This window comes from Tuber melanosporum, assembly GCF_000151645.1.
Source record: "Tuber melanosporum whole genome shotgun sequence assembly, scaffold_67, strain Mel28".
In the NCBI taxonomy this organism is placed as follows: Eukaryota; Fungi; Ascomycota; class Pezizomycetes; order Pezizales; family Tuberaceae; genus Tuber; species Tuber melanosporum.
In genome coordinates, this window is record NW_003299114.1 from 157,631 (window position 1) to 183,089 (window position 25,459).

A 25,459-nucleotide genomic window follows, 5' to 3' on the forward strand; every position below is an offset into this window, starting at 1 on the left:
AAGGGGGTCTTTTTAAGGTAGACTTACTTTAACCTAATTCTTAGTTTTTCAAAAATTTTTTAAAGCTTCTCACGTCGTTATAATTTACAGCTTTGCAGTGCAGGGCAACTAGATATTCTTCTAAGTAGATAGTAAAGCTGAGGGGAATATAAAGTGACTGTTCAACTTGTAATATATTAAGAAGTGTGTTCCTGCGAGGCTTTAGAGACTAAATCCTTAAGGGATTGTAGGCTCTTTTAGGTACAAAAGATTGTAGTTAGAAAACATAATAATAATATCCTGTCTAAGGGAAACATTCAACAATGCTACATAGTAGCAAAAGGAAAAACAAAGTGAAGTCCTAAAGCAGAGAACTTAAAGCGACAGGATAAAACTAACTAAACAAGTAATGGAATGCAAACAAGATAAAACAAGTGGTTGCTACTAATTTACTAATCTAGTAGTAACAGTAGTGCTAGGAAATACTCAAGTGGGTAACAGTATAACAAAGGTACAAGTAATCGAACAAGGAAATCATAACCATCTAGGCGAGCCTAAGCATAAAGGAAACATATGCACTACTAGGTAAAGTCCTAAGTAGGCAAGAACTATCAAGCTAGTTACAGTAGTAAGAAATAACAGGATTCCATTACACGAACTCACATGCGCAGTATGACGTTCCTATTCCGAGAAAACCCTCTCCTCATCCTCCATTCGATCTCCCACATCTTGACTCGCGCGATCCACGACGACACAATCTTCGTTGACAGCTACACATCCACTGAGCCCTTCTTCTTCGCGATGAACACTGGGGGGTCAGAGGATGCGGGCGATGAAGGTGCACTGGAAGCCGGAATGGCTCAAACGGCCAGTCTTCCGCAGGTCCGTCTGGAACGTTACTGGTTGGGTGAAGTCGAAGACCGAACCCACGACCTACGCGACTCACCGCCCCTACGTCGATTACCTGGGAAAAAACACGGGCTTTAAAGACAAGTTGACGACCTATTGCTTCCGCTGAGGTACGGCAAACGGGATCGACGGTATGTGTCTTATCTAACTCTCATTGACTTCTCGATGCTAATGTTCTTTTAAATATTACATCGGATGCGGCGCGCGATAAAGTCATGAGACATGATCCTTTCACTAGAGTCTTCAATGGTGCGTATATTAATCACACAGTCCGATTCAATGTACGGTACAAGATGCCTTCCTCGAGCGTGACATCTCTGTTGATGGACTCACCCGCTCACCCGGGAGGTCTCTCACCTTCAAAATTGCCGGTTCTATTCACCGATGTTTCGCTCCTACATAAGAAGCGCGATGTGAGACAGGGTCGCTGGGTTTGGTTGTGGTCTTATCGCAGCCCGCCCAACAAATCAGACAGCCGCATCTTATCATTGATTCCTCGCAAGTGAACCGGTCTAAACGGTTGATGATCCGATTGCCTCATGCTTTCTCTTTTGAGCCGCCAGCAGGTGCTTCGCTGGCAAAGTCATAAGTGTCGTCCGGGATCTGGATGGTTGGTCCTTCTCTGCTGAGCAAATAGTTGCACAGTGAAAATGACAAATCGAGATTATGGTTGACTCGTACTTAGTGCCTGTATGGTGGCTTGCAGCTGAGCGGCTATCAATGTACTATCGAGGTTAAGCACCAGTGTGCGTTCTTATTGTTTTGCTTTTTATAAGCTGTGAGCACACATCTAAGGAGGGGGGTTAAGCACAACTGTGCGTTCTTATGGTGGTCACTCATCTAAGTGCTCAGAAGTGATTTTGATGCTGGTTGCCGTGGCGATATAAGAACACACGCTGGTGCTTAACCTCGATACTGCCTGGCACAATCGAAACAATATAAACTGGTGGCCTTTTTCCATTCAGTGAAACTCGTTTCTTTGGTGTATTCCCAATATGTCTTCAGGATCCAGCGATACTTCGATATCTTGCGGGTATGATATCCCTATTGAGAGCTTGAATTATCCATTCAACTGCTACTGCAATGCCACAATTCATGCCGACCCTGATATTGCCGGTCCAGGGGTATGATTTCAACCTGAGATAGTTGACAATTACTGACACGCGCAGGTGATGACAGCATTTATCTTCACCGGCTGGTTTACCCTTTTCATAGCTGCTATCCCTGGTTGGCATCGATTTTTGGCAGACCTTGAGGAATTCAATAATCGGAGGAAGGAAAGGGAACTTCCGAATGGAAATGTGCAACCTCCCCACACACATGAGAACGCTGGTCAACTTCGAACACCATCCAACACATTAGAAGGACAATCTGGGACTGATAATAATGATGAACCACGCCTAAAGGTTGCCGCGGACAAGCTCCTCGAGACGCTTTGCGATCTCCAACTGGCAACAGGAACGGGTATTCTCATCGCTGGTCTCGCTCAAGGAGAGAATCTGAATTTCTATCATGAGGGGATGATTGCCAGCTACTGGAACTTAACTCTCAACTCTTTTTGGGCTGCTCAACTGAGCAATAAGAAATACGAAGACATCAAGGACCTACCCTCTTTTGTGCGCACGAGCGCTATCTGGTGTACCCTAATCTTATCGATCTTCTTTCAGTCGAGGCAAACCTTGCATGACTACCCTAGGTACGGATACTGGAATCCCCTTGATGGAGATCGGTGTTATCGTCTGAATCATGATCACAGCAGTGAAGGAAACGCTTGGCTGTGGATCGTAGGATTGTCTGTGTATGCTTTTATCCTCTCTATACGTTTATTAAAGCATATCTCAACTTGGTACTGGAAGAGTATTCGAAAAAAAGGCGACCTTCTCGAACGTCTCCAAGAAAACAAAAGCGACTATTTGTGGTTGGACTGGATATTGAAATGGACCCGGCGCATATTTTCATTTGATGTTTTGGATAAATGGCTAGTGGGTGGATTCAAGAGCGACATAGACAATTGGACTCCATGGAAACGCCGGCTTTATTTGGTACTGGAATGGATTCTCCGGATTCTCGGTTTCGCTCTGACCAATTTCTTGGCCATATGGTCATTCGGTTCTGCCAGTTTTGGAATGGAGACTCTAGGAATTTTGGGGTATGTGAGTTGGGCCACGCTCGATATCATTGATGCCAAGGTCTCAAACCAAGATTTGGTCAACGGTGAGATGTCATGGGGGTTTGGTCAGATACTGCCGATAGTTATCCTGGGAATTATTACCTTCAGCGCTTTAGATGTTTATCAGGATGACAAGAAAAGGGAGAAAGCCAAGAAAGGTTAGAAAGTGCAACTATCTCCTCGGATCCGCTCGGATCGGGGCCTCAACGGATTTTCGATTGGTCACGGGGAGGTTGGAGGAAGGAAAGGACGGAAGAGAGAAGGAGAGAAATGTTGAGAGAAGCGAGGGAAAGGATAAGAAGATTGAGAGAAAGAAGGAGACAAGAAAGTGCAAGACTGAGCAGCCAAATGGTACCCAATGCAAGTATCATGGGGCTGGTGAGTATGGGGAAAGGGGATGGAGAAGACATTGATATATTGGGATATAAAGGGAAGTTGTTATAATTAGTAGTAGGATAAGTTAGCGCAGACACTTTAGTATAGTAAGAAAGCGCGAAATGGAAAAAAGAGTACTGTACCAGCACACATCTAAAAGTCTGACCTCCGAAGGGAAGGTCACAATCCATGCCAAGACAGCTGGTCAGCATTAGACTTTGCACAGCAACCAAATCGGTCATCTTCATGTCCTGGGTCGGTAACTGGGGCTGCTAATAGAAATTGAAAGGCCCATAGTCTAACACTGAACTCCCTGCAGTTGACCTTCATTGTCGGAGTGTGGAGGACGGTATAGTATGCTGCGGTTGTTTCGGGTAGCTAATTGAAAATCGGAATTTTGGGTGGAAAGCCTACGTTTGGTCGGTTGCCAAGATGGCACCCGTGCTCCGCGCCAACATTTGGCACCTGATCTGTGGCACAGTACAAGTACTCGTACTGTACTCAAGTATCGATTGGCACAATCCCTTGCCAGGTGAACTCACACAGTACTGGTATCATAGTTGGACATCTGTGTTGTTGGGCCCCCGGAATCCGCCGGGGCAATATGGCAGGTTAGCCAGACTATTCCTGTTATACAATACTTGTACTGGCCCGTCCTGCCAACATGGTTTCGATCTTCCTCCACTTTAAGACCTTAGTCGGCCGGACAGACTCAAACTCGGACCCAGGCACGCTAGGGCCATATTTGGCCACGAGCAGGCGAACTTTGTCGGAAAATCTGGTTTTCCCTCTTCTTGTCGCTTGCGGTGCTCAAATGGCTCGACATACTTGACACTTGGTGAGCCCAAATATTCTCAGCAAATCATGAAGCCCAAATCGTTCTAGAAAATAGGCTTAGCGTGCCTGGGACCGACTTTGACTATTTCAGGCCGACCAATGGATAACTTCAATATGGTAGCCCACCGGTATTGGAAAACAAAGCAGAGACCCGACAAGTACCCGTACATAAAGGGTGGAAAAATCATAGTGGCAGGGCAGGGATTATGTTGATCGAATAAACACTGTGAAAAGAAACATGGTACTGTGGAAATCAGAAACCCAGACCAGTTTCATTCTGCTCAATTTCCTCCAGAGGCAAGAATTGGAGATCCTGAAGGGCTACTCAAGGTTGTAAGGAATCCCTATGGAATCGGTTTGTACTGAACCCAATTTCATGGTTCTTACCTCACACTGCCTAAGCATCCTCCTCCTGTTTGTAGACAAAGATAATCCACCTGGTATTCACTTCAGTTTTCTCGTGTTAACTAGGTATGAGCTTGTTTTTGTTTTTTTCCACTAATACTGGCCAACTGCCCACTACCCCACAGGATCCCGCTGATCCTCCCCTCCGCCATCTATGCCCATGCGCGAGCCCACCTGGAACCACTGGTAAGCCGACGTCCCACATATGCTCGCGCTACTTTCCCGGGCCCATACATCAGTACCGGTGCGTCTCGTACGAGTACAGTACTCGTGCCAAGGTTGTGGCTAGGCACAACCGCTCCATTCAACCGTTTCCTTTCGTTTGACGATGATTTTTATCATACAGCAGAAATCGGTTATAAAAAGGAACAGAACCATTGCGTCCAAGCCTCGTTGAGCCGCAAAGTTACAATAGACTACTTTGAGCTGTCGGGCACTCTCTATGAGTACCCCCAAAAGTGAGGCTTGGATTTTGTGGCTCTGAAGCCACAACCTTGGCACTATTCAAACTCTGCGTATCATATTTCTCGGTCTGAACTGCATACATATCTTGACTCCCCGACACTCCCACCTAAACGACACGCCCCCCCGACATGATTTCATCTCCGGGAATGTTTCTCCAATTGGTAATGGGGCTCGTTCACTAATTTTTAGTATCGATTAAGTTGTTACTACATTTATCCCTTGTGCGGTGAAATACAGCCCCAGACCGCCCAAGAGATGCTCGCAGGTGACTATACCTGCCCCACCTCCACAGGTCGGACCCTACGAATCCCACCCCCAAGGCAAGCCCTCAATCCTATCCACCCCCCACGCACCCAAACCCCATAACGCGCAAGGGAGAGCAAGGTGCGCCACCTTTAAAAGAAACCGAACACCTCAATGTGACGAAATAGTGGCAATCATATTGCTGCTTCCTATGATAGAGCAATCCCTCTTCCGAGCCGTCGATGTGTCCTGGGTTTATCCGAGAAAACGCTATTTCCCAGTTGCATCATATCACATCACTCGCCGATCCAAAACTGCCCTCTGGGGAGCGAGAATACTAAGGCGGGGGGAAACCACTAGGTATGTGGCCCGGCACCTTGGCGTACAGTACCGTAAGGGTCTGGATAACAGAACCCTTCACCGGGACTTTGGAGTTTCCCCTCCTAATAAGGTCCATCATACCCTCCCTATCCTGGTCCCACTGGGAGGCCAAGAGTCAGACTTTCCAGGGCGATCTCGCCTTTACCCAGAGAGGTGAATTCTGGACGTCCTAGCGTGTGGCTCGATTATTCCGGTTCTCGAGGTACTCTACTACTGGTATACTCACTCGTCTTTGCCAAGAATACCTCTACCAGCCGATATTTTGCGGTAGCCCTCCCCAAAATTTTGGCTAAGGGAGGTATTCTTAGCAAAGATACGCGAGTATGATACATCGAGCTCAAGTCCCGATCTCACCAGACACGCTCTAACCTAGCAAACGGAGCTGGACAAGGGATCACACATGCCAACAACCCCAAATACCAAATGCAATCATACGAATCCCCCCCTCCTCCCATCACCCACCTCAAAAAATGAACCCTCTCACCGGCATAACCACCCTACAAAGGCACAACATCCAACCCACCACTCAACCGGAGGGCAAAGATATTGAGTAAGTTACATCCCCGCCTTGCTACATCGGACCTCCCGACAATACAAAAAACCGCCATGACTACAACGAAATATGGCGCTGGAGAACTCTGAGGCGAATTCCAAGGGAATTTCTAGGCTGTAGCGCCCACCATGGCAAGGAGTGCTCCACATTCTCCAGAAAATGTAGCATGGTGTGATATATCAGGCTAACCCGCTAACACCCAAGCACAATATGGGATTCCGTCAAATTTGCACTAGTGCATCGCATCCATCCGAAACGGTAAATGCCCAAGATGGATGAGCTTTAGGTCAACCGCAATTAATATTTCCCATGCGGAAGCTGTCTTGGCACATCTCATAGCCCGAAGCTCCCAAGATGTTACAACTTGATACCCTGTGGAAATAATGGGATTCTTCTCCAGTTGAGTTTCTACGTGTTGGGAGACGTATTAAGGAAGACCCTCTCTATCTCCTCTACTTTGAGTGTGATAGAGAGTTAGTAGGGCCCAATAGTCTCGACCCTATTGTTTCTTTGCAGCTTGTCCAATCACCCACGCCTGCACCATATATATATTTTCCAGGGTCGGGACGGCATGTATTATCGCCAAACCTTTTCTCTTGGTATTAGACGATACCTAACTTACCAAGAGGAGGGTTTCCGCATGCGAAAGTTACCTCGCGGAGGACTCTGCCTACTAGAGACAATACTATACCAGTATCTGGGGTGCCCGCCCTCAGCGAGGCGCGGTGGGGTAGGTGTGGCGTGAAAGGAGTCAGGGCAGTCCAAGAGCTCCACAGAACACTCGAGTAAGCAGGTACAGTACAAACAAAAGATGGATGGATGAGGTGGTTAACGCTAGCATATTGCAGCCGCCACCCAATAAAGAATTAAAATACCGGTAGTCTACTCGAAAGTGTCTCATTATGAAGGTTCAAGAAAGTATCATATCCGGGTGTTTTCTTTACTCGCGTAATATCATACTCCTGGGAACATGAATGAATCAAATGCTACCTCAACCCCCGCCCCTTTAGACGTAGGCTTGTACCATATTATATTTTTCCTCCTTTTTCCTTTTTTTCCTACAATCGAGGAGGTTAAATTTTGTAAGGAGAGGTGTTAGGTCATAAGATGTATGATGCATCAATCTTGAGGGCTAGCCGCATTTATAGGTATGATAATTATGATAATAATATTATTATCATAACAGGTTCCCGTCTAGCCACACCATGTCGCATCTCAAAGAAAGCGCCACATCTAAAGTACCGCACCCTAAGTGACCAAATTTGGTTGTTTTTTTTTGATCTGGATGTCAACCGGGTGCGCCTAGTACTGACTTTCACTTGTAGGGCATAACTTGAGTTTTGCGATCTCGGCACTCCCGAAAATCGACGGCAACCTCACTCCGTGATCCATATGATACATATGATACATAGCGAAACCAAGATCTCTTTTGATCATCTATCTCCATCATTATTGAGTTGCTCAAAATCATCCAAGTTCTGAATATTGGAGCCAGGCTACCCGGCGGTAATGAGCTGTTTTGGTCTCTTCCGTCGCCACCCTCCATAATCTGCGACATAATAGTTGACCGTGGCGGTGGTTATGAGACGACCTGCTGGCAATGCCCAAAGTTCATTATTTCGTTATTTCGTGATTTTATTTTTCCAACAAGAACTCATCATGCTCACCCCACACTACGCCCCGGCCAACTCCAAGAGAGCATCGATCTCTTCAAAAACAACACAAAGGGAAAACCAAAGTCAAGCGCTCCCAAGTCTACATACATACCAAGCCGAGATTTAGGAAAAGAGACAAAGGAACTAGCACCAGTATCTTGCATTGTATCTCGTTCCACCAAAGTATCATCGTAACGCCATAACTTAGAAAACAACCAACCTGCCAAAGCCTTACCCTCTCCCAAATAACAGCCATAAGCAGCAAAAATTTTACTCGAGCTACCGTATTCGACAGAAAATGTTAGCAATTTCGAGGTAAACGGGGATATTGCGCATCATACGTGCAGTAACAAACGCAAAGGGAGGGGGGAAGGTGAACTTCTACTTACAAAAGACCGACACACCTAAGGCCCCAAACCAGATAAAATGCCTATCTATCTCTGTAGAGGCAGCCGGAGGAGTGCAGGTTTGGGCCTTTCTGGCCCCAGTGATCCATCCACCCGCGGCGCCCCACCATCTTCTCCAGTTGTGCCATTATGGCCACACGGGAAGGAGTTAGAATGAGCGTCAAAAAACTGGGAATTGAAATAGTCAATGCGAATGAAGACACGGTCGGATAGAAGAGGAATTCCAGGGACCGGGCCGGCGCTTGAGTCCCCCGCGCCTGTAACACCCGCTGACGCAGGACCCGGGGGAGCAATGCCGGGAGCTTTCTGTACAGGATTGTAAGTCAAAAAATGTATTTGTGAATATGTTAATGGGGAATGAGGAGGGTTGGGTATACCTTGACAAGGGGAGAAATTGAGAACGAGGACAACCAGCAACGAAATCGTGAGCACCTGAGGAGAGGTATAATCGCGACGAGTAAAGTAAGCGCAGCGATAACAATTGCCAATATCTCTCCAGGACTTATATCGTTGTCGTGCTTTTGGCCTTCCGAGTTATCGCGTTTATAGAACTGCGATAAAAGGGTGTTGATAGCAAAATTTTGGGTAGAGAACATGACGGCTGAGTCCAGCAACAGTGAAAATCCACACACAATGGATAGATAGATGGAGTGTTCCGTCGCGTGCCTTGGGGGTATCTCGAGTAAAGTAGGGACTTTTGGAATTTGGTAGAATTAGGAAATTATCGATGAACCTGTTTCCCATCACCCGAGCCAGAGGTACGGGTAGTTATACGCACCCCCAAACAAATGTAGTGCCCCACAAAAGTAATGTGCTCGAGTACAGCCCTGTACCGGGAGACTGTGCACGATAATTATTACTGCCTATAGGCTCCCCTCATTGGTTCTGAAGAACCCACCCAGTTTGGCAGGCTACCGGTTTTTCTGAGTAGCCATTCTTGCACCAGTCGGAGTATTTCACGTCCAGATATTTCGAGCATGTGTTGGAATGATTGTGACGGGCAGAGACTTTTTTGCCCCAAAAAAATATTCACTTGCTGTCACTCGAATTTCCTGATATGGCTTAGCGCACATATATAAGTTGCCACACCCTGTGGTGGGGTTGGGCAGGATTTTTTATCAACCCCCTATCATAGTACAGTAGCGTGTCACCAATCACCAGCATCAACGAGGCAATGAACGCATTGCTACGGTAGCCTGGAGCATCGCTCCAAGCGACACGATAGTCTACCGCCCGAGATCGGCATACACTTGCACTCGTGGAGCTCCCGCAATCCCCTAAATTTAATGTTAAATTATCACAATACGGTAGACCAGCAGACGGTCTCGTTTGCCACCCGGACAGATGCTCATTGGTAGGTTCGTATGAGGAAACGGGCGGTTATCAGCACAGTTCACCCAAGTAACTTACCGTACTCGTAAACCCCCGAAAAGTCTCTTGTTTGGGTTTAAGTTAGCTATCTAGATGAGGGGGACCAACGATTAAAAAGTACCTGTTCGTTAAGCCACTAACTGTTGCCTCCCCTCCCCCCCCCCTATGTTACCATACCATGCCATAAAAGCTTAGATGGGGCCGTGTGCTAAATTATATAGCATCTAGGTCTAGTGCTGTTAACTACCACATAGGTCACCCTGCGAAAAATCTCTATTGGGTTCTCCAGGGGCCATGCACCACCCATATCTCATAATATCATATCCCTCATGCCCACCGTTCGTGATTTGCGAAAAGACTACGGTACTGTACAATAGCACACAGCTCAACCCTTTAAGTTTCTACGGTATCATATATACAGTCCCCGCCCCAGCTACCCCCGGATCTCAATAACCTGGATACCTGTGCCGTATGAATCTCTACGAGTTCTCATCAGACCCATGTGACTGTTATCCATAGGCCTCGCTCGTACCCAACTTAATCCACATCTTATTCTGATCTCTCAGCGTGAAAACGCAGTCTCCATACTGTAGTATAATAGCTTCACTTTGGCTCACACCAAGACTGTCGAATATTGAAATTCACCTGGTAGATATTGATAACTTCCTTTTATCGGTTTATTCATTTCATTTTTTTCATTTTTTTCATTTTTTTTTTTTTTAAGCCTATCTTCTAATCTTCTAATCTTCTAATATGTACTGAGCAGTCTAATCAGATGTGCGTAATCAGCTCCATCTCGTCAGACGATCTGATGATCTGATATCCCGTGATGACATGTACCACAACAGTATTTGCCATCACAACAGGATTTTGCTTGTTCTCCCTCAGACTTTCAACATTCACAACGCGCTCGAGCGTAGATCGAGGGGATGCTAGTTCGGCATGTACTGTACAGTACCATACATCATGTTTTTCGTGATTACGTTTGTAAAAACAGCATAGAATCTGATAGTCTATTTCCAACCACCCAAAAACCAGCCAATTCCAAGGGATAAAATACATGCCAAGACAGCCAATTTGTTTGGGACATGACACAGCGACAAAGTCAGCCAGCTTCATGTCTCTGCGTCAGTATCTAGGACCGCCAACAGAAATCGAGAAAAACTAATGATGCTAAACTCCCTGTGGATGCCCTTCGTATTGTCACTGTTTGGAGGAGGACGGTATGTTGTGGTTATTTCTGGTACGGTTAGCTCGTTGAAAAAGCCTTGGGGCACCGCCCACATTTGGCACCGGATCTGTGGTAGCGAAAGACACAAAAAGTCTTTCCCCGTTGACAATGTACCGGTAGCTGGACCTCTGTGTTGTTGGACACTGCATGAATCCTAAAGGATGAGGGTCTAGGGGTAAGTGATGGGAACGCACGTGATCTATCTTCCGATCACTTCTTTCCTCACATAGTGTGACTGCTCCCAGACACCCTCGTACTGTGATAGAGTACGGTACGATAGCTAGACGGTCCCCGTTAGAACTATTCGGTATGGTCATAAAGGGCAGAAAAAAGGATCGGCAAGATCCTATGGGGCAGAGGGGCAACTGGCAGGGGTTGAGCATAGGTGAGGCGAACTGGAGTCTATAGTAGTATGATAACTGGTAAAAAAATTTGGCGTGCGCAACCATAGAAAGGGCCAATCTTGGCCAATCCTGGCTCTTTTTTTTTTTTTTTTTGGAGGGGGAAAAAATCAGGCGAATCAAAAAAATTCCGATCCCGAAACCTGAATGAAATTTTGCTCTCTCATCGGCCGAATGACCTAGGAGCTGATGAGAACGGGTTCGTCCCGCTTGCCCTTCCACTTACCCTTAACCTCCGGTACTCATATAATAGCCCATCATCTATACTAATATCATTGGGTATCATACCCCTACAAACGTAACAAAAACATGATCACATGACTATGGTTTGTCAGCACATATCAACAAAAAATAAAAATAAAAGTAAAAGTAAAAAATATAACAAGATGATAATTATTATCATAAAATAATAAATGCTAGAAAAACTTTACTCCTTTATAGAAAGAGTTGTATAAATATAAAATCTAAACTGAGCTACAAGTAGGATAATAGTATATATAAATATATAATATTATAGTATTATAAAAAGATTGCAGTCAAAGTTAAAGATAAAAATATGGCTGTAAAGTTAGGTTTAGCCTTCAGATTATGAATAATAGCTATAAGGGAGCTGCGGTTATAACCCTCAATGAATACAAAATAGTATTATAATTATTATAGAAGAACTTGACAAGTCAATACTAATGTGATTGGAGTTAAAATGTATAAAGATAGAAATAGTAGAAATGACATGATGATAACTTAACAATTACAAGTATAGCAAAGAATGAGAATGAGAAGTTGAAACTACATCACGACTATTATAAAAAATACTCAATTAATAGCTATTACAAGACTGTTTAGATTGTGGTTCACATTTTAAATGTCTCTTTATATATCCTGTTATTGTATGTAAATTTTGAAAATTAAATTTAATTGTTCAAGTATACAAAATCTAAAATAAAGTATAAACCAATAGTATAGTTAAAATATTTTGATTCATTAAATAGTTATTTGAAGGCTCCTTAGGTGGCTAACATTTCAAATGCGCCTTTTGAAATCCTGTTGTAGTATATCAGATTTTGTGAATTGTGTTCTAATTTTACAAGTATATGAAGTGTAGTATATAGTATAAACTAATAATTAAAATCTTCTTTATTAAATGGAGAGTGGATTATGAAAGTTATCATAAAGATAATACTTTTGGCTATTACAGTTTACAAGAAACAGTATTTGAAATATGATACCGGGTGTCTTGAAAAGTCGCAGTTAGATGGATGGTGCGTCGAATGCGCAACTAAACCTTGGGGATTGTTGTGACCGTGACCCTTGACTAGACTGGATCATATCGTAGTGATGAATTGACTCGCAGATGTGTTGTGTAACTTGAAAGATGAGAGGAAGTATCATAAAAAGAGGTGAAGCACGAGGACATGATTGGCCAACATCATAATGTTATCGCCGCTTCCTATGATAATAATTATTATCATAATATTATTATAAAACAACCCCTCTCCTGAGCCGTCGGTGTATCCTGGGTTTATCCAACCAATTTCCCAGATGCATCATATCACATCACTCGCCAGCTCAAAACTACCCTCCGCTAAACTGGTCCCAGTATGATACCGTACTTTCCAGGGCGATCTCGCCTTTTACCCAGAGATGTGAACTCCGGAAGTCCCAGCGTGGGGCTCAATTATCCCGGTTCTCGAGGTATGATGCTCCACTATACTCGAGTTCACGGAGCTCAAGTCACGATCTCACCACAGACACGGAGCTGGATAGGAGACTACACATCTCGACAACCTCGGACATCAGAAGAAATCATAGCGAGCCCCTCCCTTCTTCCACCACCCATCACAAAAAAAAAAAGAAAGAAAGAAAACACCCCGCCATGACTACGACGAAATATGGCGCTAGAGAAACACTATCATAATTATGATACCGGAAACCTTTTTCGTCCCCCCCCCCAAAAAAATTAGGTCTTGGCACCAAATTTGCACAGCCACATGTGACACCGTCCTGTACCGACCAGATGAAGCCACACCGGTCACAATCACGCCCAAGCACTCGAAGAGAAAGGAAACCCCAAAAAGAATATGATACGGTATCATACATCCCTGATAACCCATCCTCATTGGCGATCTGCCATATCGGAGCTCACCCGAACACTTGGCGTTCATTACAGATGTGGGAGCGTCTTCCTTTACATGATTAGCCCACCTCTCGCTTTCTCTTCGATCCGAGTGTACCGTACGACTGCATCCCGGCCGCACGAGTGTAGGAGGAGGTAAGCACTTTGGAACAGGACTCACGGAACCTAGCATTAGCGCCACGGATAAGTATTCCGGATCGGTTTTCGATTCGTCCACCGGATTCCCGGGCGCGATAACCAAGAAATCTTCAAAACCCACTCCCAGTATCTGCAAAGGGTTCGTGCATATGACTGGGCGCCAGGATTCTAAAGATGTAATATCATGATACTATACTATACTACACACTATCTACCCTAAACACTCTACAACAACAGCCAAGCTAAACTAAAGTGAGGGAACATGAATATTTACATCAGATAACACTGTAGCTTCCGTCTGAGTTTGCTGAAATAGAAGGAAGAAATAATTAAATAAATAAATATGTATCGAAGGGTGTGGCTGGAGCAGGAGAGAGTGGAACGCCGCGTATGCACAGACCAATCAAGACGGTGCAGGAGAGGGGCGCGCGCGGGGGGGGGGTATAAAGTACTTTACAGTATAAATCCGATAACAGAACCCGACAAACGAACGGAATATAAACCAGGAGAGTGTATACCACCGTTGCCCCCCCCCGGCTGCACCTTTACGTGCCATGCCCACCCACTCACCGCAGATTCGGAGACTACTATATATGCGAAAATGAGAAAGAAGATTCCCTAGGCGAGCAAAGATACGAATGGAATTGAGCAACAAAAAACCCCCCAAGAAGTGATAAAAATAAGGGAGAGGGCCGAGAGTAGAAAAGGCAGTAGGATATGATAAACGCTTCACGTAGGAAAAATAAAGATATGCCCGAATGATGAATGATGAATGATCACAAGGTAGCTCAAAAGAGGCCTGTTTTTGTTAGAAATGTGGTTGACAGAACGGTGAAGAGAACTGAGAAGAGGTCTCAAGGCCCTTAAGAAATAACGAAGAGTAGAAAAAAAGCATAAAACCCCTAGCAATAAAACGAGAAATGGTTTTTTGGAGTGGAAAACAACCAGTTCAAGAGAGGAAGAGGAAAAGAAAAAGCAACAAACCCCTTTTAGCAAAAAAACAGATGAGAGGTTAGAAAAGGCTTTTCCCCAATCAATTAGAAGCGAAAATGTCAAGAGCAAACACAGAACAAAAGAAGAGCGTGAGCACGTGAAAACCCGGGAAACCCAATTCCATGACCACAAAGAAAAAGTAGAAGAAAATCGTTAAGATAATGATAGAAGGAAAACCCGTAACTGTTAATCCGACAGAAAAACTAACTTCTTCAAAGGGTAAAAGAACATGAACAATGACCCAAACCTCCCACGGCAACACATTCCCCACCTCCCCATCTCTCCATCCATATCTTTAAAAGCTTTCAAACACATCAATCATGTCCAACAAAAAGAAAATTAAAACTCTCCTGTCCCCAATACATTTACTTATGATCAAGCAAAGTGTATAGCTATAACACTCCCACAAAACCGCTGGAATTTTTGACGATTGGGCACTCGTGACCCGCAGCACTCAACATGGTATGGCCGAAACAGTTACTGTTGGTATGCTCCAAACCCATTGCTCCCGAATGCACCGGCAGAGTTTCCACCCCATCCACCTGGAGTTCCGGTACCATTGCCGCGACCATATCCACCGGCGCTCTGAGGCATCCCACCATAAGCAGTCTGGTTCTGCGGTCCTCCAAAGCCCTGAGACTGATCCTGCCATCTTCCAGGCGGCGATGGCCCGGCCGGAGATTGGGGGCCATGGCCCTGGAGTGCATTAGGCCCTCCAGCAGAATTGGGTGGCCCTTGAGGTGTCATCGGACCACCGTACTGCGGGAAGTAGGCGGATGGTGTTTGGGGAGGATATTGAGGAGTGTTGGGCTGTTGGGGAGAATAGGCATCGAATTGACCGGTTGGCGGACGATCCTTGCCCCACTGCGAAATACTGTAAGTACAATACCAAAACAAGAAAAAATCCTAGCACAGGGTATACATACGCTGCACTTCAACGGTCTCCCATTCACGTTGTAGCCCGAAAGTTGACAAATCGCCATAGCCGCATTTTCGTGAGTGTCCATCTTGACAAATGCAAATCCCCGATCAGCCTGGAAACGGGTTTCAACAACGTAACCGAAATTCTGGAACAAAGGGACCAAATCGTTTTGGGTGGTGTACGGGGTTAGATTTCCAACATAGCATGTTGTCTGCCATTGGGGGGTCTGTTGAACAATCATGTCATAGCTTTGGACCCCATGGGTGGGGAAGTTGTGATGTCCATAGGGGGTGGTTGGAGTCATTCCCATAGCAGCCATGGCAGCCTGCTGGGAGATTGAGGGTTGGCCCTTCTGATTCGCCCAGTTACAACGGATTGCACGAGACCCAAGCCATTCCCCATCCATGCTACTAAGAGCTTTCTCTGCGTCTGCGCGATCACGAAACGCGACAAATCCATAGCCCCTGGAACGACCAGTCTTCATATCCCACATGACACGGGCTTCCGAGACCGACCCAAAAGTAGAAAATGCTTGCATCAAAACCTCATCGTTCACCTCATTGGACAAGTCACCAACGAAAATATGAAAGTGATTAGTGGTGTCCTCCTTGCTAGACTGATTAGACTGATAAGCCCAATTAACCCTAATTTCCTGATAGTCGGGGGGAACGGTCAGATCTCCAATGTTAAGGTGCAATAGGCACTGGTCTCTTACAGCCTGATGAATTCTTCTTCCATTCAGGGTTTGCATGGCACGTTCGGCTGCGCCGGGGTCATCATATTCAATGAAACCATAATTATACCCCTTGCTCTGGTTCACCAGGATCAGAAAGTGCTCTTTGTAAAGGGGGGGGGGAAGCTAGGGAAAAATCAAATCACATAGGGTTCATGAGGGGAGGTGGTGGGGAGGGTTAAGGGTATGCGAACATTTTTATCAGGGATGATCTTGACGTTCTGGACGTGACCAGTGGTCTCGAAGATCTGCTTGAGAATCTCTTCCGTAACCCGAGGGTCCAAGCCACCAACATAAAGAGCCCGCTTGTTAGGCTCAGGGGCCGCACGACGAACAAAACCTCCCGCGGAAGTGGGAGAGGTCACACCGGAAACCGACATAGGCGAAGTGATAGCCGTCGGAATGGGGTTAGTGTTCTGGGGAATGATAACGGGAGGAAGTGGCGGAGGCGGCATGTGGCTCGACTGTCCCTGGTTCTGGCCAGGGGCAGAAGCCGAAGGAGCCGGGGCGGGGATCGAGGAGGACCCAGCGGGCGGGGCGTTCTGATTATCAGCGGACATGTTGGAGAAATGAATCTTGACTGATTTCAAGTGGCAACGAGATTCCACAAATTTTCTTCCTTTCTTTTTTGTTTTTTTTGTTTTTTCTCTCTCAAACGCGTTGAACGGGAAAAAAGGAAATCAAAAAAGTTTATTTTGACCTTTGGATCTTGAGCTTGATTTTCTTGGGCGACAAAGTAAACCGAGGAAAGCCAGAAAGGAAACCCCGAAAAACCACGATGAAGAAAGAGAAAACGGCGAAGAGGTGTACGACTGAAGCTGAGAGATACACGCGTGCGAAGCGAGCTCGCGAGTGGTAGATGGAGAGACGAGTAAGATAGAGAGACTGATGATAGGAGAGGAATTTGGAGACAATTGAACAGGTCGCCTGAACCGAGGAAGGGAACACGAGAGAGACTTAACACACAGACAAACCAGGACCACCTCTTTCAAAGACAAAGAGATGAAAGGGAAGGAAGGTCACAAGTGAGAACAATGGAGACGAAGGAACCGAAAATTGAGGACCAGAGAGAGGAAAACAAACGACGAGTTTAATCCAGTCCAAGCGGGCCGAGAGGAAAAAAATGGAAGGAAACCGAGAGTAGAGGGTGGTGTTGCAAGGAAAAAAGTGACGATGGAAAGGAAGATGGAGGGGGAGGAGAGAAAGAGAGGTAAAGTAAAAGGTAGGTGTAGGTAGAGTGGAGAAGGAGTGAGAGAGAGAGGGGAAGGAAACGGAGGGGGGGGAAGAATAAAACAGCGATGGGGCGGCGTGGACGGGGGCGGTTGAATGGTGGGAGCGAGGGAAGAAAAAGAAAATACAGCAGTGAGAGAGTTGCAAGCGAGTGAGACTCGCAACTTTAGTGTGGGTGTGTGAGAATTTGCACGCCAAGCCGGGCAGTAAAAGTTGTAGGAAATCTTCTGGTTGGCGGAAAACTGGGGAGGGAAAGAGGAAAAAAAAAAAGGAAAAAAACCAGTTGGTGGGTGTGCTGTGGGTGTGGGGGAAATAAAGAGGGAGGGAAAAACGGTGTGTGGATGGAGACCTTCCGGCCTAACCCACACAACTCGACAATCCACGGAAGAAGCAATTTGATTGTGAGGAAAGGGAACACCTTTAGCCCACCTGTCTTCTTGCAATACGGGCCAGCACGATATTGCTGCTTTTATGGTACCGATACTTCCCATACCAACGCTACTTGGATACAAGTCACTTTTCATCACTTCAATATCGTTTACACGGCAGGTAGCGGGAGACGAGAACAGATCAAAGTGGTACAAAGTGCAATAACAAGTTACACCTTTGGTTTAAGAGGACATACCTCAATCCTGGAATGCACAGTATCTGCCTTGTAAATGTTGGGCCGCAACCGCAGCGGGGCATCGACAAGCCAAATCACAATCGCAGAATTAACGCCGGCCCGGCATACCCATTGAAGGAAGAATAGAGAAGAAAAAAGGCGTTCATCATCTACAGTACCGGTACCAAGTTCAATGGAGGAAAAGACATCAATTCCTCCTCCTGTCTCAAATTCCAATATGTCGGCAGTCCACCTCCCCACTACCTACCGCCTTGGAAGGAGAAAACATACACATAGTACTGTATCTCACACATACGGCACGAGCACTCACTGCTTCTTCTTTTCGTATTTGCACCGGTAGCCCCATGCTATCACTCCCAAGAGTAATTCCGCCCAAGAAGGGTAGTTCAAGTTTTGAATCATTCCTATGACAGGCGCTTGTGGTACCGGTACTAGTACTCGTATAGTTGTTCAATTGATGTCTTTCTCTCTTTTTTCCTCCCCCTCCTGCTTTGGCTGCTATCCCTTTCTCCTTTGTCCGACGTCTCCCTTGGGTGAAAACAAAAGGGAGGGAAAAACCTCGTGTGCATGAGCGGGCACGGTACTGTACAGTACGTCACGGGACTTGCAGAGCATGCGATGTTGATGGGTTACCAGTATGCGAGGTGGTCGATGCTTGCTTGCTTGCTTATATTATGGAGTACGGTAGTTAATTGTTGGAGCAGGCAGGCAGGGACCGTTGTAGTGTTTCTCTTTCTTTTTTTTCTTTTTCTTTTGTGCCCTGTTAATGATGACGATGGATGAGGTTGGTGAATGTTTACTCGAGTAGATGGGGGTGCGGGGAAATAAATCACCGACAGTCTTCAAGATAGGCTAATTTAAGCTAAACGCGGGGGAATCGAGTTGCTCGCTTGAGCTTTGACGAAGTGTTTTTATCTGAACAGTGAAAGCTTATGGTGAAATCAAAAATTGATGCTGAAATGCGTGCTGATCATCCAAATACCGGTACCGTAGCTTACCAGACTTGTCCCAAGAATTGGGGAATAAATGAACGGACAACAGATAAAGTACTGCACGAGTACAAAACCGAATTGCAGACCACCTGGCAAGGAGGCCAGCGCCCCCGAGAACGCCAGGACTGCAGAAGAAGAAGGAAAGAAAGTCAGTGCCCCCCCACCAACCTTGCGGAAAAACATGCTTTAGGAAGATCTTATCTTTTTTACTTGTTTCAGCCCTGTGAAAGCATCTCTCTACCGCCAGCCGCATCAAAGGGGATCACAATATCATTGGAAGACGCCGAAACACTCGGGCACATTGAATGCGAATGCGGTACCGGTAACTTACCGTAGGTGTTCCATTACTGCATGAATAAATTGTCGCTCTTTTGCCAGCAATAACTTAAATACACCACCGGCACCGTGCCCTTCACGGGCCCTACCTATTTCTCCAGCAGCCACCGAATACGGTAGTGTATGATAACCTTACTAGGTGCTGTACCGGTACTCCAGCATGGTAGAGCCACGAAAAACCGTCAGGGTTGAAAACCCCAACAAGGAACAGAAGCCCTGTGAGCCTACTCATCTCCCGTCTTGTGAACGAGAGAATGTTGAGACGCCCCTTTCGGTGCCTGAGACACAGATTAATAAGATTAATAAGCAACATTTGTATCATGCTCGAGTACAAACTTCGGACCACAGCGGCCCCAGTCGCTGCATATTCTTACTCGTGCCTATGCTCGAGTAATTCTTGCACTGAAGAACACTCGTATCATCACCGGAGACAAAGAAAAAGAAAAAGAGAAAAAATTTTGTGATTTCAATCCGGCGATATGAGTACGGTACCATTGTGCACTTACCGGTACTGTAGATGGTCCAAAGACACCCTGCGTTACGCCCAACTTGGTCGACAATTATCGTGACGCGGGTGATAAGTATCCATCATACATTCTGTGCCCTTTTGTACGAGTACTGTATAATGTCACCATTGGGGGGGAACACTCTCCCGTGCCACCATAGTCTCTGCTGAGCACCTTACCTACCATACTGGTACTCGTACTCGTGTCTCCGCGCCAAGAATTGGTATCATACCGTTTTTGTAACGGCGGTAGTTATAATTGTACCTGTGCACTAGGAGACCCCTCTGATTGCTCTGGCACCGAGGGGTCCAAAATATAGGACGGAGATCTATCGGCCGTGTCATGAAAATTGTCAATGTAGTGCTAGACTAATAACTCATAGACTCATCGGAAATGGCAAGCAGGTCCCCGTCCTTGGCTTGGAGACGCGATCAGCGAGCGGGCAATATATCATACCAGTGTCGGTATTGCTACATAGCTCCTCTTCCCCGTTAACATTTTTAAATTTTCTCCAAAACTGAGCGAACTGCCACGGAATCGTGCGGTACGGAGCTCTTCGGCACCGTATGATATTTTGTGCGGAGTCGAATGAAATGGGACTGTTTGGCATGTACTAGTACTGTGCCAATAGAATAATAATAAAAACACTGTGCGAGTAGTGTTTCCGTATAGGTAAGCAGTGTGTTTGGCGGTGCTAGACCATTTATATAATAATGCAGTGTTTTTTTGTTTTTTTTTTCTTTTCCCAGCGAGATAAATCTTTCATCTGATTATCATAAGTGGTATCATGCCATGCAATCCGATACGATGAAATAAATCACTGGTGTTTTTTTTCCTCCCTTACTCTCTACGAAAATCAAGAAAATTGGGCCTATGTTCATTATATTCATCATGATCATAAATATTGCAAACAATATATATGCCAACAAAAAAAATATGACCAATTCCCGAAAACATAATTGTCCAGTACGACCTGCACGACCAGTAACAGATGCTGAGAAATTAATATCATATAATAATATCCTAGTTTGATTGAGAAACCCTCGTTGCACTACCTTTATAGTGACAGGCACATTCAGTCTGATGATAACTGACTTGTGTGTTATTGAGAAATATGCAATAAAAACTGTATGATAGCATTTTTTTTTGGCAACGCTAAACACCCCCTCTATATAAAAGTTTTAGATGGAGAAGTTTGTGCCATAAAAAAAAAAAAAACACTTTTACGGCATAAAAGTCGCGCGCCGAACGGGCTTATATATATATACATACTGTGGTGGAAGGAAGGAAGGAAGGAATTCTGTCTTGCTTTTGGAAATTGCTGTGATGATTTATGGTATCATACTTGTGCCATGCCGGATGCTTGGCCGTGCTGAAATAGGAAATACGCTGTAAAAGTAGAAATATCTCTGGCATGCTTAACAGGCTCAAGGTAAAGCAAGGCACGCCGAGCGTTTGTTGTCCGCCAAAGTTCACATTTCTCTCGAGGCCAATTTGGTCTACCCCCTTACCTTGGCTCGGGTTACCTTATCTAAGCCACAGAACAAACATCTGACACCTTTTCAACGACCGCTACCCATCTTCCCTCCACCACCACCTAACCAATGTATCGTGCCAATCCTACCATACCATACAACACGAAACCCTTCCAATTCACCCACAAGACCGAACGAGCGACCGAGCGGGCAAGTGCAAATCTCCAAAATGCAACCACAGCCCTACCCAGAATCCCGCCCAAAACCCCCCCCTCAAACCCCCCTCCAAATACTCCCAGCAATGCTTCACGCAGTGGTAAATCCCCCTATACCTTCCTACAAAATAACCCCCCTAACAAAAACAAACAAACACCTAGTTCTTCCAAACCGCTGATGTCTTCAACACCCCCGCAAGACAACAGCCGGGCGCGGTAATGTACACAAACGCCCAAGTACGCACCAGCATACCAATCTGCAACGAACGCTTCCAGTACGCCCTTGACCAACTGGAGATGGAAATCGTACCTTCCCGAACCCCCCTTCCCCTCCTTCCTGTTTGCTCCACCCTGCTAACTAACTTTTCCCATAGTTAACAGCCAAAGCCGCCCTCCGCCGCGACCTGACCGCCCTCCGTACGGCAGCGCAAGCGCGTGAGGAAGCGCGCCTGGCGGCGGAACGTGCGAGATTGGAAGAGCAGCGGAAGAGGGAGGCGGAGATCGCGGCACGGAAGGAAGCGGAGGAGCGCGCTAGGCGGGAGAAGGAGCGGAAGGAGGAGGAGGAGAGGAAGCGACGGAAAGAGGCCGAGGAGAGGGAGAGGGCTAGGAAGGCTGAGGAGGAGGAGGCCGCGGTGAAGAGGGCCGCGGCGGGACAGAGTGCTGGGACAGTGGTGGTGGGAGGTGGTGGGGCAGGGTACAGTCCCCTCTTTGGCGGGGATAAGGATGGGAAGGAGAATCCTGCCCCGTTGCCCCCTGGCTCGAATAATGCTTCTGCTTCTGCTGCTGCGACTGCTACTGGTGGGGATAGTTATGATGACTTCATGGCCTCCGTGGCCGCTGGTGGGTATATGGATGGTCAACCGATCCAGTTCATGGACGACTTTCTCGGCGAGTTTGGCGACTCTGTGTTTCCGGGAACCTAGAGAGACCTTTTCAAAAACACCCTTTTTTTTTTTAGTTTTCTTGATCTAAAAAAAAACTTTGCATGTAGTGTGCTTGGATGGGCGGATCGATAGGGCTTTTTTTTTTCCGGGTACACACTCTAGATTCAGTAGTGTACCGTGGGCTAATCATCATGCACATTCATGGCAAAAGTGTTTCGAGTGAGATTGTATGTCGCTTTTTCAACACGGTATCGTTTTTTTCTCCCATGAACATAAACGGGAGCAAAATAGGATGAAGGAATGCTGCTAAAATGAGCTAAGCACAAGTAATATTGATATAAAATACAATAGAGCTGATCAATAGTAGCGTCCACTATGGGTATCAACGTTCCGCATTCGCTACACAATCTCATCGGTAGCGAAAGGAACGAATGACCATGGAATCCCAATCGTTTTTTCACCAGAAAAGTAGAGGAACAAAGTGTGTGCTAGAATAAGTCGTAAGAATATCGCAAAAGCTGTCAATTTGATGCCCCCCCCAATCACACCTGTGGTGAAGCCATAAGAAACGGAAAAGAGTGAGCAAGATAAGCAAAACGAAGCATGCCCCCGCCATAGGAACGTGAAGAAACGTAAAGGATAAGTAAGAATGCCTCCCCCAAACTATTGCACAGCTCTAACCTTCCTGTGAAAAAAAACACTCTAAGTATGACGAAAAAAAGTAGGAATATTTTTCACCCGTTGTTTCTTCCCCGATCGCATCAGTTGGTTAGAGCTTTTGGGCCAGGGGCGGTGGGGCGCCTTCTTTGGGTTCGTTACTATCGTTGCTCTTTATGCCATTGAATTTTCCAGTAGGATCTAGACGAACGATCATGCAACTCAAGTTGTCGGACGAGAACCTGCCGAGGGCATGGTCGACGAGCATCTTACTGGCTTCTTGGGGGTCCTGAACCTGGCGGACGAGGTCAACGGCTTCCTGGTCTGAACAGACATCCCAAAGCTATACAGTACTGTATTAGCATTCCTCATAAAGGGCTAGTTAAGATGTGAAACAAACCCCATCACAAGCGAGAATGATAAACTCATCTGCCTCGGGTTGAAGAACTGTCTCGGTGGTATAAGGGTGTCCAGTGACTAGCTCCTTCATGTAGCTATCGCCCAAAGCACGGGTTACGGCTAGAACTCCTGCTCAACCGTAGAAGTTAGTCATTGACACCCTTGAACAGATCTTAGATATCTTGGGCAAGGGGGAACGGGGAACCGACCATTGACACGATTGTTCAATATGAGCCCCCCGGCGTTGGCAACACGTTTCCCTTCATTCTCATCACTCCCCTTATGATCATAGCTCAATCTCAAGGCTTTGCCGCTTCTACAAAGAACAATTCTGGCATCTCCTACGTTTGCAGTATACAACACTCTCTGCCTCTCGGTTTGTTGGGTTGTAGCGGGCTTAGCATTCTCATTATTACCACTCCCATTCTCCTTTGGCGCATCGGCAAGAGCGCCGGGCAATCTCCTTTCCTCCCATCTCAAGACCGCACAAACAGCTGTACAACCGCTATTCTTAACAGGCAGTTTTTCCAGCTGGCCGTCACAATTGGTGAACGTGATATCAAGGAGCTCTGGTATGGGTGTATTGGGATTTTTCCGAATCGTTTCCTCAAGCACCAAATGTAACTTCTTCCCACACCAATCAGCCGCATATGTTCCTGCGTGTCCATCAAAGATCGCAAAGTAACCATTGTCTGAGTCGTCAACTGGCTCTTCATTCGATAGGGAGGAGTCGGCACCAGAAGCAGATGTAGCGGTCGAGGAAGAGGTTCCCGGAGGGTTGGACGTCGAGGTCTGCAAGAAGTTGTATAGGTACGAATGCGTATCCTCCATGGTTCTCCTGCACTTCTTATTCTTGTCCTCCGTCACCCCAACTCTAAATGTACTCTTTGGCCCCGGTCTCGAGTCTCCGGCCGAGTTGTTATGAGGACCAACAGGAACTGTGCTCGGGTCCTGTTTTATGGCTTTCTCGTATTCCTTCTCTTCATTGCTGCTCCCCAAACCAGAGAGCGAGTTCCTCGCAGATGCGATGAACGCCGAAGCCTTGGAGACGGATCCCCTCCTCTTTTTCTCCGGGGGCGGCGGGGTTACCACTGCAGCCGTATTAAGGGGCGGAGGAGCGGGGGGGCTAGTGGGTTTTGCGGGAGGCGATGCCTCCGCAGTATTGGCTGGGAGTGGATTATTATTTCCGAACATCCTGGCGAATAAACCACCGCCGGAGCTGGTCAACGTACGTCTCTTTCCAGCCAGCTTTTCCTAAAGACGGTTTTGGTGGCCGCAGTATATTGGTCCTATCCGGGAACCGAGCTATCCGACTATCCGAGGGCGGGAGTTGAGGGTTTCGGAGTAATGGTTATTGAGCGCTTCGTAGAGTTTGTGCCTGTTCGGTTGCTCGGGCTGGATTAAGCTTAAGCTTATATCCCCACCTCTAATCTACTCACAGCGTGAGGATGTGGATTTACCTTGGTAAAAGGCGATCGGTGTTCTGGGTCCGGGGAAGAAGCGGAGACAGAACCTCGGGTCAGATAACTTGATGATGACAAATGATCTGGGACAAAAGGAGCCAGTCAGTTGTCTACGATACGGTATCAGGGCGGCTATTTTTCGCCTTAGGCGGATGGGTGCGACAGTGTGAGCTGTTACCAATGCGTGTCTTTCCCCTATCCTCTTTGCTTCTAGCTCGCACGTTCCACTTAAAGCTCAGTGCCGGCGAAAGGAGAGTTCAAGGTAGAAAGAGCGTATTAAATGGTGCGAAAGGGTTTTAGGGGAGAGTTGTGTTTGGGGGGGGGGGGGGGGATGAAAAAGGGGCGTGGTTTTTTGCAGTTTAATGGGGGGGGGGT

At 46.4% G+C, this 25,459-nt stretch overlaps 3 protein-coding genes; 1 reads left to right on the top strand and 2 right to left on the bottom strand.

Annotated features, from left to right (window-relative positions):
- Positions 1 to 14,180: 14,180 nt before the first annotated feature.
- GSTUM_00010135001 (uncharacterized protein) lies at positions 14,181 to 17,610 on the bottom strand. XM_002841085.2 has 4 exons: positions 16,497 to 17,610; positions 16,285 to 16,380; positions 15,574 to 16,221; positions 14,181 to 15,511 (listed from the first exon to the last, which is right to left on the bottom strand). The coding sequence occupies exons 1-4, from the start codon at positions 16,860 to 16,862 to the stop codon at positions 15,125 to 15,127; spliced, it is 1,497 nt and encodes a 498-aa protein (XP_002841131.1). The 5' UTR covers positions 16,863 to 17,610; the 3' UTR covers positions 14,181 to 15,124.
- A 3,973-nt stretch (positions 17,611 to 21,583) lies between these two features.
- GSTUM_00010136001 (uncharacterized protein) lies at positions 21,584 to 22,604 on the top strand (the record flags this gene model as incomplete). XM_002841086.2 has 3 exons in its annotated part: positions 21,584 to 21,782; positions 21,844 to 21,987; positions 22,056 to 22,604. Exons 1-3 carry the CDS (start codon positions 21,768 to 21,770, stop codon positions 22,602 to 22,604), a joined length of 708 nt encoding a protein of 235 aa, XP_002841132.1. The 5' UTR covers positions 21,584 to 21,767.
- Positions 22,605 to 22,858: 254 nt separating this feature from the next.
- GSTUM_00010137001 (uncharacterized protein) lies at positions 22,859 to 25,434 on the bottom strand. XM_002841087.2 has 4 exons: positions 25,082 to 25,434; positions 23,831 to 25,016; positions 23,623 to 23,750; positions 22,859 to 23,565 (listed from the first exon to the last, which is right to left on the bottom strand). The coding sequence occupies exons 2-4, from the start codon at positions 24,813 to 24,815 to the stop codon at positions 23,335 to 23,337; spliced, it is 1,344 nt and encodes a 447-aa protein (XP_002841133.1). The 5' UTR covers positions 24,816 to 25,016; positions 25,082 to 25,434; the 3' UTR covers positions 22,859 to 23,334.
- Positions 25,435 to 25,459: the final 25 nt, after the last annotated feature.